Raw genomic sequence first — 17,237 nt, forward strand, 5'->3', positions numbered from 1 at the left:
TACTGTGATGATAATATTACTGTATGATAAGTTCAATAAACTTCAAAGTACTATATGATACAGAAAGTAGCATGGATCTGAAAACTGATGTACTGAAGACCAAGGTAATAGTTATTGCTCATTTGATGACCAGTTTTATAGATTGTGGGAAGCAACCTAAATAAGCAAGTGAATTTCTCTGCACAAAATCTGTAGAAAGGCAGCCTGTGGCCTGTTCTAAGGAATAACCCATTGGTTGAAGGAAGCAAAAGTGGATGGATATGAAAGTGTGTTTATTTCAACTTTCTTACATGGAAATAAAAGCTAGAAATATTGGAAGGGAAAAACAATAAGTCAAATGTGATAGCATTGAGTTAGTGTAGATGTATGTGCTCAAATAAGAGGAGACAAGGCCTGAGTGATGAGAAATGAGTGATGAAAATTTGTTGGTTTATTTATTTTATTTATTTATTAAATTTATATGCTGCCTGTCTCACTATCCAAAGTTCCTCTAGGTGGCTTACAACAGCATAGGTTAAATACAAAATTGAGTAATAACTATGAAACCAATATGTTCAGATTTTATTGTACTATTAAGAGAATGAATGAAGACTGATCCCAAATACACGAGGGAAGAATAAATATACCCTTCATGCATTGCTTCATTGCAAAAAAACAATATAAATTGAATGAAAAAAAAATCCAATAAAGTAATAATTAAGACAAACCCAAAAATGCATAGACCCTGACCATGGTGTGTGTGTGTGTGAGAGAGAGAGGGGTGGGGGGGGGCAAATATAGAATATTTTGTGCTGATCCACCTTTTTTCATTTAGTGTCAAGTTCTGCAAAACGTCTGCCTGATGTAACTGTGGAAGTCCCCGGGGAAGCCAAAATCTCCTTTGCCCAAGGTGTCATAAAGAATTTACAAGGTATTGATTCTACATCTTCACAAGATCATATTCCAAAATTAGATACAACTTTCCATATAGCAAGATATCCTTTAACTATTGATATTCAAACTCCGTTCAAAGAAAGAGTGGTGCCTCTGTCTTTTACACCATCTATAGGAAGAACCGTTCCATTCAGCAAAATAAAAAATGGCACCCGTGGAGGAGCCCTTCTTCAAAAAAATGAAGCAGGGGCTGCTGAAAAACCTTCAGACTATAAACTGCAGGTTCAAGTGGATATCACAAGGAATACCTCCACTCAACAAGATATGGGCACAAGGTTGCATGCTATTCAACAAAGCCATACCTCAACTGATCTTACACCTTCTGGAAAATCTCTTGGGATTTCAGCTACCCAGACTAATTCTGACCGTGGTTCTAAAGCAAAGTATTTGAGACAGTCTGTGTGGACCACACCAGTGCCGTCATCTTTCCCTTGGAAAACGTTGTTTTCTCTTCGTATAGATCAAGGTAGCCAAGCACAAAGGAGCTCTATGCAGTCAAGAATTTCAGGAAGAACTGCTTCATTCAGAAAGCCTTATGCCTCAGGTGTAAACCATTTGGGAGTCGATTGGAGATCATTTAATAAGCGAGTCAACTGTGCAAATATGCCATGTTTCCCTGGTGTGCCCTGTGAATCAACAAAGTATCAGACATTCAAATGTGGACCCTGCCCCTATGGATACAGTGGTGATGGAATACAATGTTATGGTAAGAATTTTTGAGGGGGCGGTGGGAGGGGAGGAGCGATTACTAGCACTCTCTACATCAATTCATGATTAATTATTGGGGGTATTAAGAATATTAAGAATGCCCTATTAAACTCATGTAACCCGGCACACCACATGCATTAATAGATTCAAAAATTTATTGCAACACTTGTGTTGGAAACTATGGGGAAAGAAATTACCAGAAGTGAATAATTTAAGTTTTGATGTCAGTCTTCTCAGACTTTCTCACGCTATTCCCATATTAGCAATGAATATATATCTATAATTGGTAAATGTAATTAAATTGTGTCTTGAGAGAATCAACTAGAATAAAAGATAAGAGATATTCTTGTAGAATATTTATAAAACCTTATTTCCTTTTTTTACCTGAATGAAGACAGCATTGTTTAAAATGGTGAATGTGAATTCTGTATATAGTTTGCCATATCTAGTTACATGATATTAATAAAAAGTTATTTATTTTGAAAAAAAGTTTAAAAAATGGAACCTAGCTTTGTAGATAAAAAAATGAAATGCTCCAGTTGTGTAACTATTATGCTACGAAATACAAAATATATCAATGTCAGGTACTTGGGTATTTTTTTCTCATTCTCGTGGATCATGTAATAGGATTACATAATAGGATTACAGTATGAAGGATGGTACATGAGACTATCACTTAAGGGTAGAAAATTGGGACAAATACAATATATGAGGGAGGAAAAGCTGATGTGATGACCTGTAGTGTCTCAAAACTAACATATTCCAGGAAGATAACCAAGGAGAGTCCATGGGAAGAACGCCAACAAAGATAAGGAAAGCACTAATTTGCTATCCAAGGAAAGCACTAATTTGACTTCAGCCTCTGTGAACACGCAGTTCCAAACTCTTATACAGAGCTCACAGCTGCAACCCATGAGGAGGATCATGGCCTTCTCCTCCCAAGTAGTCCATGCTTTTCCCTGATCCTCTCCTCCCTGCGTGCCCTAGGATGGATAGGGGATGGGCCTGGATCCTCCTCTGATTGCTCAGCCAGCCTCTGCCCTTCCCCAGCCTCCTCCACCACCTCTGGAGCCACACTTCCACTGCCTGTTGGCTGTTCCTCCTCTTCCTTAGAGTCAGTCTCCACCAGGGGCATGTCAGCTGAATTCGTCAAAATTTAGATGTTTCTCAGCATGTTAGGTACAGAATTATACAATCTGGTTAAAATAGAATATTTTGTCAATTTCTAAAAAGGCATAAATGAATGTAGTACTATATACTGTACTTGTGTATTAAGTCATACATAGTAATATGTATGACTTAAAAGAAAAAAAAAACTTTGCTTTTGAATTCTATCAGTAATACTCTGAAGAGAAAATTAATCTATCATTTAAAATGCTATACATGACTTCAGGGCACATAATCATACTGCATATTTCTGAGGGAGAATATTAATTTGGCTGGTTAAATTTAAAAAAATGAATTAAATGTTTTAAAGGACCACATTGCTGAAACCTACTTAATAATTTGGCAAAATGACTCTTTCTTCTGTTGTTAGGGTTAGAGTTTAATTGTTTTCCACATGCTTTGATATTTTCAACTTGCTTATCCAAAAAAATTGCCTAAATCTATATCTATATCTATATCATCTAATCTATCTATCTGTCTGTCTATCTATCTACACACACACACACACACACACACACACATTTGCCATGGGAATAATTGGCAGTGATATGACAAATTGCTGAAGTGACAAATTAATACACCTCAATAACAGGTCCTCTTCTTATCTTTTTACAAATCTTTTCTTATAAAACATGGTAAAGATGTTTTAGAAAATATGGGTTCTAGGACCCTCATCACTACCTGGGATCATTAAAAGAGTGAGATGCAAAGACATAGATATGTGTGAACCATCTTTATTTATGTATACAGTCATAATGATGATTATATGAACATCTGACTTCTATATAGTCTTCAGATTAAAGAATATTGACCATAAATTTGGCTTAATCATTATCTAACTAATGATGTGATATAAGATGAGACCTTTGGGTTTTTTTATCTTCATTGCCAATTATATCACCTGATTATGTGACTGCTGTCTTATTTTGTTTCAACACAATTTTCTTCATGCCCTTGTTAAGAGTTGTCCAGAAGTTTCACTAAATACTCAATCTTCTAAAAAAATCATTCTACACCAAGCTGCTGATTTTAATTTCCATTTGGAAAAATTCAGACTTGTTGCATAGTCAAATCATTACATCCGTTAAGGCAGCTTACTATTTATTTTATAAGATCTCTGATGTACTGGGATTTGCCCTTATTTTTCTCTAAGAATAACACACATATAGAATTGGAAACACATTTTAGAACATAGTTTAGAAGATGGCAAGTGTTTCTTGCATTTATTGATTTGAAGAAGTTGGATGTGATAAGAGACAAAGCAAAAAAAGAGTTGGAAAATTAATCTTGTCAAAGGGCATAGAATGTTGCCACTTAGTCTTGACTCAGATGTGACAAAAGTCATAGTGAAAGCATTTACTCATAGAAACATCCAACATAACTTCAAGGTTCAATTTAACCTCATTTAAATGGTATTGCTACAAGCATTGGACATAGATAGGAGAACAGTTTGTTTTGTTAGCTTTATATGCTGAATCTGACTCTCTCAGCAATGCACAGTTAAAATGGGCTTATATTAATTCAACAGTCCCTAAACGCTTCTCTCTGCCTAAATCTGGGCATACTTTAAATTCTGGGAACCACCTCTATTTCTGATTCAATTGGAATTTACCAATTATCATTGTTTTAGCCATTGTCCATCTACAGCAAGATGAAGGCCTCTTCCACATTTTTCCAACCAATGCAGTTCTGAGCTTTCTTTTGCCATTTAGGCCTGCAATACTTCCTGATGTCATTGAACCAGGGGTGGGATTCTACCAGTTCGCACCTATTCACTAGAACCGGTTGTTAACATTCTAATCAGTTCAGAGAACCGGTTGTTAGAAGAAATTACTGGCCTAATCTTGTAAGGAAGGCAGGAAGGAAACATTCTGGTGTTGTTTACAGAAACTGCCTGTCCATTAACCCTTATTACATTCTTGGCAGGATTAGACTTCCTGTCTCAGGAACGTCTCTGGAGTTTTTTCCCCCTCCTTTGCTGGTACTTTGCTTGTGTGGAGTGACCAAAGTTACAGTGGCACTGAAAAAAGTGACTTATGACCATTTTTCACACTTATGACTGTTGCAGCATCCCCACAGTCATGAGAGGCCGGGCGAGGAGATATGTGCCTCAATGTGAGTGATATTGAGTTAGACACACCCAGCCAATAACATGACCACCAAGCCATGCCCACCAACTAAGCCACGCCCACAGAACTGGTTGTTAAAAAATTTGAATCCCACCCCTGCATTGATCCATCTTGTTTTATGTCTCTTTTATCAAGTGAGATCATTTTTATGTCTGCTTGGTCCACCTGCCATCAGTTCTTGCTATGTCACCAGCCCATTTCCATTTCAATTCTTGTATGCTCTTGATGATACCATATACTTTTGTTTGTTGTCTAACCCATGTGCAGTTCTTTCTATCTTGTCTTGTAATTCCAAGCATCTATCTTTTCGTGGCTCTTTACACAACTCATAGCTTTTGTATCGATTGTGAGGTTAGTGTTCATTTTTTATTTGCACATGTTAAAGCACTGATCAAAAAAATTTCTCTTATGCTTAGCTTGCTGAATGCTTGCCAACCACATTTAACACGGCATTCAGTTTCCTTTATTGTATCACCTTTCAAGCTTCCTGAGGGGACATCCCAAGAGACATCACTGGAGGTTTTAAAGAAGAAATCGGACAACCATTTGTGTGAAATGTTATAGGGTTTCCTGCTTGAGCAGGGGGTTGGGCTAGAAGATCTCCAAGGTCCCTTCCAACTATTCGGTCAAGTATAACTGTAAGGCCAAGGTATATGTGGTGCTCTACTATGTCTAGGTCTTGTCCAGATATATTTTTTTCTTTCTTTCTTTGGTAAATTTATTTAACATAATGTGGCTCTTTTTCAGGTTTATTTTTAAGCCAAATAGTTCCCTTGCTTTGTGTAGCTCTTGTATGTGTCTTTGCAGCTCTTCTGGATCTTGCAGGAAGAGAACAACATCACCTGCAAATATTAAGTGATTTAGGGCTAGGGTGATTTAGGTCCCATTGATTTTTATTCCATCTTTTACCCAGTCTACTTTGTGAAATACTTCTTCAAGGTAAGCTGAGAAAAGGATAGGTGATATGGTATCGCCTTGTTGTACACCTCATTCTATGTTGATTTCCACTTTAATATCATTAAGGCAAATTGTTGCCATTGTTTTTTCATGTTCCAAAATACGATTTTTGAATAGCTCTGAATATAATTTTCCAATTATTTCTAACATTTCCTGGCTTGTTCTACACATAAAGCCATCTTCACTGCAAAAACCGTTCTTGTATTTATAAGCTTGTATTTTGCTCTATTAATCCCTTTGTTTTCTTCAAATGTCTTTTTCACAAGCTTCAGATTAAATTGGCATGTTTCTTCTTGGATACTTTTTCTTATGGTCTTGCAAAGTTCAATGTACTCCAGTTTATTAGTGAAAGTTCTGGTATTCTTTATTGTTCATTGTTTTTTCAGTAAACCAATGGTTTCATCAGAGCTTTTTTGACTGTACAAAGTGTTTTCCCGACAGTGCTATAGATGTAGCAGATTCAAGGATGCTTTTGACTATTTGTTCATTTTGGTTCGTAATGTTCATCTCTTCCAAATCTTCCAATAGAGCAAAACGATTTGATAAATCTCAAAAATCGCTGTTATCCTCCAATAGCTTATCACTCCACTCTTTATTTTTATTTTTTGTGACATCTTTATCATTTTCATACACCCTTTTCAACAGTCTATCTTCACTTTAGCTTCTATGGTGACTTCCAATGTTAAAACAATTGTTGATAGTACAATTGCAGAATATGGTTTTATCACTTGACGTGATGTAGTCAATTTCGCTTGTCTACCCAGACGGACTCTTCTATGTCCATTTTCTGCTAGCTTTTTTCTTGTAAAATGAGTTTATGATATAAAGTTCCTGCCCTTCAGCAAAATCTACTAGTCTGTCACTTCTGTTATCTCATTCACCACTTCCATACGGGCCAGTCACTTTTTCTCCAGGTATTGTTCTTCCTATTCTTTACCAGGCCAGTGGATGAGAAGAAATATAGACTAATTATATTATAATCCACAACTAAGAATAAAAGAGAGAATAAAAAAACAATTTTTATTATAAATACAAAGGAAATAATTGTATTGTATTCATACTTCTTCATCCTCCTAGAAAGAAGTACTCTATGGTGGGTTTTTATAGTCAAGTATCTAAATGAACAAAGATAAGAATTATAAATAACTTTCCACAAAGGAAGACTAAATTAGGATAAATATTCATAGCTAGGGTAAATGTTATTGATCTGTTGTTTTGATTTGTGCCTTGCTTTTCTATTCTAATGAATACTCAAGATGGCTAAATAATAAGAATATTGCATAAATTAAAATTAATACTAAAATTAACACTAAAATCAATTAGCAGTTATGAGCTTAGCAAAAGAGGGATATTTTACAGATGTTCTAAATGCTGAGAAATTGGAGGGAAAACATAAAATCCAAGAGTTGTTCCATATCTGAGAGCAATAGAAGAAGAGGTCCTTGTATAGTATTAGAAATAATGGGGGGGGGGGGGGCAAAGATACACAAAAGGGTTTTGTGTTCAAATCTGAACAGCTTCACAGTGTTAATCTCTATAATAGGCTCTACAAATGTGTCCACTAAGCAATTGTTGATCTTGCAGTACCAGTAGTATATGATCTGGTACTTTCTACAGGTTGGTAGTTTAGCTTACAATTTGTACAAGCTGATGTTTCTGAACATTTTTCAAAGATAGTACCAGCCTAAATAGAAAGTGTAGTAATAATACCGATGAAGAGAACCAACACCAAATTTATTCAGCTCAGAAGCCTGCCAGCACTCTTATATTGGGAATTTGTGTTTTCAGAGGGAGAGTTACTCCATCTCCAAGACCTCATTTCCTATTTACCAAGAATACCTTGGTTTGAGTAGGTTCTCTCTTATCCTCCCAATTATCAGATTTAGGCAATGTTTAACATATTGATTGCTTTTTCAGTTAACTGATAAGGAGCAATATTGATGACACCACACTCTAAATCTCTTTGTGACCTTCTCCAGCTGTTTAATGAATAAAATGCAAGATAAGATGCAATCCTGTGGAACACCACAGGTCAACAGCTAGTGTTGAGCAATACTTCCATTATGTAAACTCCTGGCATCAGAGTGAACCATTGTAAATATGTGTTCCCAAAGACCAGGCCCCCAGTTGAAATAGAAAAATACTGTGGCTGACAACAATGAACCCTTGAGGATTCCAAGGCACTTAGCAGTTCCCAAAAAATAATCAAAGCAGCTTCATGATTGAATTAGATCCAGATAATTAGAATCGTTCATAAGCATCTGGAGGGTGAGACTATCACATTCTTGATCATCTTTCCCAGAAATTATATTTATGAGATAGGCCCATAATTGGTAGATAGATTCAGGTCAAGGCTGTACTTTTTCTTTTCATTAGAAATCTTAGAAGTGCCCCCTGTGGGCAGGAAGAAACACCTTTCATCTGAGCAAATGTTACTCATTTCAATTAACCATGTTTCCCAAGTTATCCTAGCTAATTGAATTAAATAAATAAGATCTTATGTAACTTTGACGCATCTCTATATAAACCTCTCTTCGTGTGGTATTTGTGACAATGATTTAAACCCATATAAAACTGTGTATAACATTGGTTTCATATAGTTATTCTGCAGTATCAGATCATCAGTCCCATTCAAACAGAATATCTTGGGCCAGCTACTACTAATAGAGTTCATGGCTAGTTCATGGCTATCAAAGAAGACATGCAATCCCAGATTGTTTTTGATTGAACAATCTCAGCATGTACATTATAATTCTCCTGGCCAAGAAACCCCAGATAACCTACGAACATATTAGAGCATCATAGTGTGTCATCATAAGAACATATCATTTGTATCATTATTTTACAAATAACCCAACATATCCCATACCCTTCCTCCTCCTATTTTACCCCTAAACAACAACAACCCTGTGTGATTACTTCAGCTAAGGTGGAGTGACTGCCCAAAGTCACCCAGCTGGCTTCCATGGGACTTGAATTCATTGTCTCCTACTTTGTAGCTTGGTACCTTGACCATTACACCATCTTGATTTCCTCACATAGACTGCAATGGGAACAAAAGGGCAGTCAATTATCAACCTCCTATTCTTTCTTATAATAATCTACTTGTTCTTCCCTACCATATTATGCTTTGCTTTGTTCAATCCCAGAATATTTTCTGTTCTTCACTTTCCCTACAGACTGTATTTTTCATACAGCCAACAGTATTTCTCCCACATTTTCCTAGTACCCACAAAAAGACCTGTGGTGCAAAAAGGAAACAAGGGTTACCTGGGCAGTGGTAATTTCAAGCCCCAGGCATGTGATGCACTTAATCAAAAACTGATCCTGTGAGGAATTTGTTTTCCACAGGTAACACTAAGGCAAGCAATGACAGGAAGCAGCTAGATGAGATAGCACAGTTTCATTTTCACTCTCTCTGGCCCAAATGGCAGTTTTATTTTTGGTGTCCACTTACTGGGAGCTGTTAGTAGCTAACTAGAACACAGTAGCCACAATTTAAGGCATACTTAGAAATGTTTTCACCAAATAGAATGGGAACTCCTCATTTCTATGCCTAATATGACTTTTCTAATACTGTAATGGAATATACTTATAGTGCTCAAGCCACTGGGAAAATTTATTTTGCAACCATTTGTCCAACATCTAATAATCTATTGTAACTCCTTATATTGTTCCATTCAGTTAATGTGTACAGCCTTTTTCACTGGCTCAAAACATGAAACATTCTTGATTATGCAGCAGTTATTTGTCTGCCAATACATTAAGATTCAGTTTGAATTTGTACTTTGATGCAAAGAGTAGATTTGACTCAAAGTTGCAATCTGATGAGTTGATTCAGTTCAAGGGTGTATGTGCATGTGCATCAGGTCTTCTGAGTGACTGAAAGACAGTGAATAGAACTGATTTGATTATTCAGTTCAAAGAGATAATTTCCTCAAATCATCTTAAAATCAGATATTTGAATGAAACCTTTGCACAAACTTAGCAATTAGTCGCCTCCGGACGAGATGGACAGCACACAAAATCTAATAAATACTTATGCTAGACACTGATAAATAATTTACTTCAGTTACTATTCACCAAGTATCATTCCTATACAATATAAATCTATTTTAAAGTGTGAGATTGTGACAACAGCAGTGCCTGTGATCAGTAATTTTATAAAACACTCTAATGAGATGTATTTATTCAAGTAAATTCAGCTTATTTATTCAGGTAAATTCAGAAGCTGAACTGGTTTATTTTCATTGGAAAACTTCCAAAGTAACAAGCTTAATTTTTTTATGAGTTGCTTCATTCCAGTACTATAAGTTCAGTCATGCACATATATTGAAATGGATCTTATTTCAGAGTGTACATTTTTAAATGTAGGGGAAAAAAAGAATACAAATACACAGCAGTGGCTTTTGTGAAATTTCAGAGTTGTAAGTGAGAAACTTGTAAATATGGCATGGTATTATTTTTAAAAATACATATGAAAAACCAATTTAAAAGACTTCTCTGATTAGAAGCAAGAAATATGTGTGTAATTTAATTTGTGTCTTGTTTCTTAGTTTCATAGTACATAGAACTCACATGATAACTAACCTGCCTAATAGCAACATGGAAGATGGAATATCTATAAGTTTTCTCCTGGGATTGAGTAGTTGTTGTATGATTCAGGGAAAATATGAATTTGATTTAAGAAGTGCTACACTCACATTGTCCTATAGTTAAAACCTGTTTTGCCTTTGAATCCAAAGCATTTTACAAGCTTTTTTAAAATCCTTACTCTAAAATAATTTCTTTTGAATTAAGTGGGACTTACTTCCAAATAAATCAGCATTACAACCAAAGTATCATGTTATGCTTTTGGTTTTGCAGAATATTTATTTACTTACCGTTTTCTAGTGGCATTATAATATGAGAACAAGAATAACATTTTTTTGGGGGGGGGAACCCCATAGAAGTCAAGGGCAGGGAATAAAATATGTTTATAGTTGTAAAATCATTTGTCCAATTACATTATAATTTTTAGAAAACCTTACAGATGTTTTTCATACATCTTTCTTATATTATAATCAATTGCCACATGGAAAGTATGGAGGCAGGCAAGAAGAAACAGGCAGGCAAAGATCACAGAAGAAAGCTTATCTTCTCCATGTGAAAGTATATGAAGTAATAACTCAGTAACTGGATTCCCCATTGAGTTTCCTTGTGGGAAGCTAGCAGTGAGCTTTGGAAATCCCCTTTCCTCCTTCCCAAAATTTCTGCTGGCTTCCCCATTTACTTTGCCTGTGGGAAGCTTGCAGGCACAACCTAAGTGTGGAAACCAGCAGAATTGCAAGTCCTAGGGAAGCCACTAGGTAAGTGGCGGTGGTGTTGAAGCAACACCAACTTTCCCAACTTCACTTCACATGAGAATGGGTCCCAGCATTCTGGGTATTTTTTGAGTATCTTGCTTCAATAGTTATTGACCTTTGATGTATCGTTTTGCTCAATTAATGTTACAAATAGATGTCAGAATTTTAGCATTTTATAGACAAAGCAGAGATATGTCAGTGGTAGAATATAGATCAACAGGATCCTCATTACAGCCAATCTATTCTAAATTCAGTTATCATTTTTCTGTTCTTTTATATAGCACTTTGTGATCCACTGTGTGAAAATGGAGGGACCTGTATCGGTCACAATATCTGTTCCTGTGCATATGGATTTGTTGGTTCAAGATGTGAAACACGTAGGTATACTATTATGCATATGTAACTTTATCAATCTTCCCAAGTTTTGATAGATAATAAATAATATGAGAAAAGAAGAAAGCAAACTTTACACAACAACAGCAATAATAATAACAATAATAATTGGGAAGGACTCGATGGGTAGATAAAAATGCTAAATCCAATCTATGCATCTGGCTGACTGTGTGACAAACCATAATTCTGGCATTATTTAAATCACCTAGTATGCAATATGTAAGTCAGTATTTCAATATTAATAAATACATTTAATGCTCAATAACATCATATCTGATTCTGTACTTTCTAAAAGCATATTAACACCATAAAATGTATTCAATCTTTTTCAGCACTTACTTTGTAACAGCTCTGTTGCAGAGAAACATTGTTTATAGTAATGTTTGCAAAATTCAATGCATGGGAAAAATATATTAATATACTGAGTATATAATGGGCTTGGGGGGGAATGGCCATTAAGAGTCAGGCTATTGTTCAAAATATATACTAATATGTTAATAACTTTAAAATAATCTGCCTTTAAAACTAGTCACAATTTAATAATACACATATATTACACTATTTTAACTACAAACTTCGGTCAATAACTGAATATCTTGTTGTCCTTGATCATTGTTTTAAAATATCTCTCTGCAAAGATATCTACAATAGATTTAAAAGATGTTTCTGTATGAATCAGGTTTTTTTTTAAATGAAGGGTTTACATGACATTTGAATTTTGGTTTTAATAACATAGTCCTTATGAAGCTCTCAATGGCTGCCCTGATTTCAATCAGCATGATTTAGAGCAAAATACAGGTACTAATAATTGGTACAATTGACCTTGCCCTAATTTGTTTTTCAGTGGTTTGTAATAAGCATTGTCACAATGGTGGGAAATGTGTGACACCAGATGAATGTCAATGCAAGGCTGGATGGAGTGGTCCTTTATGTGAAACAGGTAACTATATACTAAGAATTTCCATGAAGACATAGTATGTAATAATTCTCTTAAAGATATATCATGCAGCTTCTGTGATGCATTTAACTGGGACTGATATCAAATTCTCTACTGAGAAGCGAGGCAAGCCCTCAGTGTCCTCTGGTCTTTTGGAAATGTCTGAAGACCTGGCTTTGCTAACTCTCTTGGACTTCACAGAGAAGCACGCAACCATGGGGTTGGTTAGTGCCCTGAAGGCCCTCCCCACACCTTTTAATTAACTTTTGTGTGGAATTTAACTATCCTTGCCTCTATTGAAAATTTTTGAATTTAATTTTTACATTTATTTTATTTGTACACCGCTCAGAGTCTCTTTCTGTGAAGAAGGTAGATGGTGCCTATATTTAATAGATAGATGATAGATAGCTAGAAAGCTAGCTAGCTAGATAATAGATAGATATATAGGTAGGTAGATAGGTAGATAGGTAGATAGATAGATAGATAGATGTTAGATAGATAGATAGATAGATAGATAGATGATAGATAGATAGATAGATAGATAGACACAGACAGACAGACAGACAGACAGATAGATAGATAGATAGATAGATAGATAGATAGATAGATATAGCTACACCCATAGCCATCATCCCACATACAAGTAAGTCCTCTTTTGTAGAGGACTGAATTTTTTCCCCTGTGTCAGCGTTCCAAAGCTGACACCCTGTTTGTAGGTGCCTAATTTGTTTTTAAGACTAAACAAGATAATATTTGGCATTATATTATACAACTACCCTGTGTCAGAAGCACTAAAGCGCTTCTGTGATGAAAGGATTAACCAGTGACATCATTATTACCTGGGGGCTCCTTTCATTAGTGACCCCCCGCCAAAGTGGTACCTATTTATCTAATTACCTTTACATGCTTTAGAACTGTTAGGTTGGCAGGAGCTGGAGTGAATGACAGGAGCTCACCTTGTCACACAGCAGCACTCAGGCTTCAAATGCAGGCTTGCAAATTGTCAACCCAGCCTAACCACGTGAGCCACTGTGCTCCTACATTTGACATTTATATATATTAATTATGGTACAGGCAATTTCCACAAGATACAGCATTCTAACACCCATTATCTGCACTCTTTGCCCACCTGTTTGGATCTACTTGTGATTTCCATACATTCAGTGCAGTGGTCCGTTAGACCAGTCTGAAAACACTGCATTTTCTTTTGATTATGAAAAAAATGGTGTGGTGGACATTTCTGGTGGAGTAGACTTTTCTTAGTCTACTTTCCTTGTTTTTTCACCAACAGCCAAATGTCAAGCCAAAGTGAAGATTCAATCTTGGGGCTGCATGCGGCCTCTGAAGCTTCTATTGGGGACCTTCAAACATTCTTACTCAGTTGTAATATGACAGAAGGGAAAATGTTTTATAATATGATCAAAGATTTGATGAAAGATCAGAATTTTAACAGTTTTAATGTAGAAACAAATGAAAATCAAATGTATAATTTTAGCTAAAAGCCTATGACTTATTGGATTTATACTTCCTGAAATATAGAATCCAACTCTTAAGGAAGGATCATAAGTAGAAAAGCACATGCTTTGAAGATTTTTGTGAACTGTAATTAGCACTCCCAGATAATGCTGGCAAATATGGGATGGGTGTTCTAAATATCTGAAAATCATTATAAATGAAGAAGTGTGGGTTCTTTTAACCTACAAACTGCACTTGGTCAGTGGAAGCTACACTTTAATGCTAAATCTGATTTCATTCCATTTCACTTTCATTAACACCATTTATGAATTGACAAAAATTGCCTTTTCCCTTTGGCATAGTAGCATGCTACAGTGGCCATTGGGGGGCTTAAAGAGTCCAGGTTCTGCATTTTTAGCAAAGTCAGGAGCGAAATAAGTGGAATCAGAGTTAGGATCTGGCAAAAACTTACTTACACAAGTTGAAGTGCACCAAGGAAGCCAAGCACGCAAACCACAAACAACATCCAAGCAGTGATTCAATAAACTCTCCTGCTTCCTGTTGGGACCGCTTTTCTGAATTATTAATAATCTAATTGGCTATAATATAACGTACTGTCTTCATAAATCTCAGGTTAGCATCATGGCATCAGCTGTATTCAATATTTCACGTTCTGATTAATACAAAAAAATGGGGAGATCTAAAAAGGTCAGGGTACCCCTGTAAGGATTCTTACTGTTAATATTATTTCTGTCCTCTTTTTTTGACCATATGTTTACTGGGGGGGGGGGGGGGGAGCAGCTTTCTTAATTACTAGATTCAAAGAAAACAGAATCGTACAAGTTGCTTTTTTAATTGGCTACATTATTCAACAAAAATGTAATAAAAGCTGAATGCTGAGTGAAGTAAAAGGTTTATTGTATTTATTGTATACACGTTTTAGGTTGTTTTTGTCAGTTTATATGAATAACCCTTAAGAATTGAATGTGTAGCAGTTTGTACATCCAGGTCAATGCATTAATGTTCTTAAATACTAATAGCACTCATGGCTTTTAGCTTCAGTTAGTTTTCACTGAAAGCATTTCACATTGACTAATATACAAACACAGAAATATGCATATAGGTATCATAAAGGTATTCATGTCTAATTGTATAATTCATACAAATTAATATACTTTATAGATTTGCTCAGATCACTAAATAAACATTGAATAAACATTGAGATATCTATATTTATAATTTGATTAATTTTATCTTCAAACTAACGAAGTAACTCCCATTTTTTTAAAGCTGTTGTGTCTTATTCAAAACAAGGCAACATGGATGATATTTTGGACATAAATGCCACTTTATATTATTTATAGATTTGACTGAAGCCTCATTTTTACTGCATTGGTAAAATACAAGGCATATACTTCATGCTATAAACCAGTAAATAGTGGCCAATGTATAATGGACTTCAATATCATCACACTTACAACAAATTGAAAAAGTGTTACTGCTTCTATAATGGACAGAGAAAGAGAGAGAAAATGCAGAGAAGAAATTTGTCTGAAAGTGCCTCACAATTGAAATGCACCTGGAGAAAAAGATTGCAAAACAGATATTAAACAAAATCGTACTGTGATTCTAGGAGACCAAATGCCTCATTGCTCACTGAGCCGCTGTTTAAAACAGAATCATTCTGTGTTCCTAATAAAAAATAAATAAAGTGAGAGAGCAAGGAAGAATTTGATATTTTCCTCCTTACCGAAACTAAGTTTTTATTTTTGTGTTTTATTGGGACAGTTATTTGCAAACCCATTTGCCTAAATGGTGGGACCTGTATTCGCCCAAATATATGTGCTTGCCCATTTGGTTTCTTCGGGCTTCAGTGTCAATCTGGTAAGATGAATAAATTAAATTCCAGTGATTAAATATTGCTTCCCTTCCCTAAAATAATATCTTATATTCTTTCCCATTATTTGTTGCATCTTTACTTTCATTCAAAACAAACCATGTGCTGGCATATTTATATCATTGGTCGCCAACCAGTGGGCCAGGGACCACTGGTGGTCCGTGAGAAAATTTTGGTGGTCCACAGAGAAATGTCACCCCCAAAGCACCCCCAAAGCACCCCCAAAGCAATTAATCCAGGCTGTGTGGGAACACAAGGCTGTGCTGCCCACATGGCCCATGGGAACACAAGGCTTGTGTTGCTTGAATTGCGAAAAACACAAGGTAGTGAAGGGACGGGGGGTGAGGGCAGGGGGGGAACTTGCTCCAATTACCCCACATGCCTAGCCTGGCCACTGGGATGCTCCTTTCTGTTTCTTTCTTCTTCTTTTGGCTGCACACAAGGAAAGCAGCAACAATCTTTCTTTCTCTCCCCCAAACTCCACCAGAAATGAATCTTTGGGACCCTGCAAGGCATCCTGTTCCAAGAGGCTGCACTGGCAAAGACTAATTTCTGGCAGAGTTTGGGGGAGAGAAAGAAAGACTTCTGCTGCTTCTGCTGCTTTCCTTGCATGAAGTCAAAAGTCTCTCTCTCTCCCTCTGAGAATGGAGCTGGAGATGGTATCCTGCGATCCCAAATAAAGAATGAGTGATTGGTAGGAAAACCGGGCAGGGGATTTTCCTGCAGACTTTTTTTTGGATTTTCCCAGGGTCTCTGTTCTGCAGAATTTAAAATTTGGTGTTTGGTGGTCCCTGAGGTCCAAAAGGTTTGCGACCCCTGATTTATATGACATGCATAGTAAGATGTTAATTGAGGTAGTGCTATATATCGAGTTGCCCTGTATTATTTTTAAAGACAGAAAGACATATATGTAAATAATGTATAGAGTGTATCACAGCAAACAAATCTGTTATTCATAATGAACTCAACTTTAAAATATATGTTGGAAAAATATCACAATATACAGTACTTTACTATATCAGTATGTTGTATGTGAGAGAGCTTGATAAACACTATATTACTTTAAACTAGAGTTAAAAAAAATGGATAGATGGTAAGTTTCCTTTTTGTTCTATCAGCCAGGAGATAAATTCTCCTTAACTCATTTGCATGTACTGTTTTTCTCCCCATACACAGACTCTTTCTAATAATCTGATATAAATTGCTGTTATACATATAATTTTCCTAATCTAATATAATTACAAGACTGTTAGCAGTTCAAAATATGTTACACATTTAGGGGTATGATTTGTTTGTATTGCAGCAATCCATACAGT

At 35.8% G+C, this 17,237-nt stretch overlaps 1 protein-coding gene across 1 annotated transcript in view; it reads left to right on the forward strand.

Moving 5' to 3' along the window:
- Positions 1-17,237, forward strand: part of VWDE (von Willebrand factor D and EGF domains) — a 200,146-nt gene that overhangs the window by 128,801 nt on the left and 54,108 nt on the right. Inside the window, exons 25-28 of the mRNA XM_087925528.1 lie at positions 815-1,639; positions 11,521-11,616; positions 12,477-12,572; positions 15,813-15,908. Coding sequence (XP_087781654.1) covers positions 815-1,639; positions 11,521-11,616; positions 12,477-12,572; positions 15,813-15,908 — 1,113 coding nt within the window. The remainder of the gene's footprint in view (positions 1-814; positions 1,640-11,520; positions 11,617-12,476; positions 12,573-15,812; positions 15,909-17,237) is intronic.

Source organism: Pseudonaja textilis, chromosome 1 (genome assembly GCF_049901715.1).
Source record: "Pseudonaja textilis isolate UNSWEBS1 chromosome 1, rPseTex1.2, whole genome shotgun sequence".
NCBI lineage: Eukaryota > Metazoa > Chordata > Lepidosauria > Squamata > Elapidae > Pseudonaja > Pseudonaja textilis.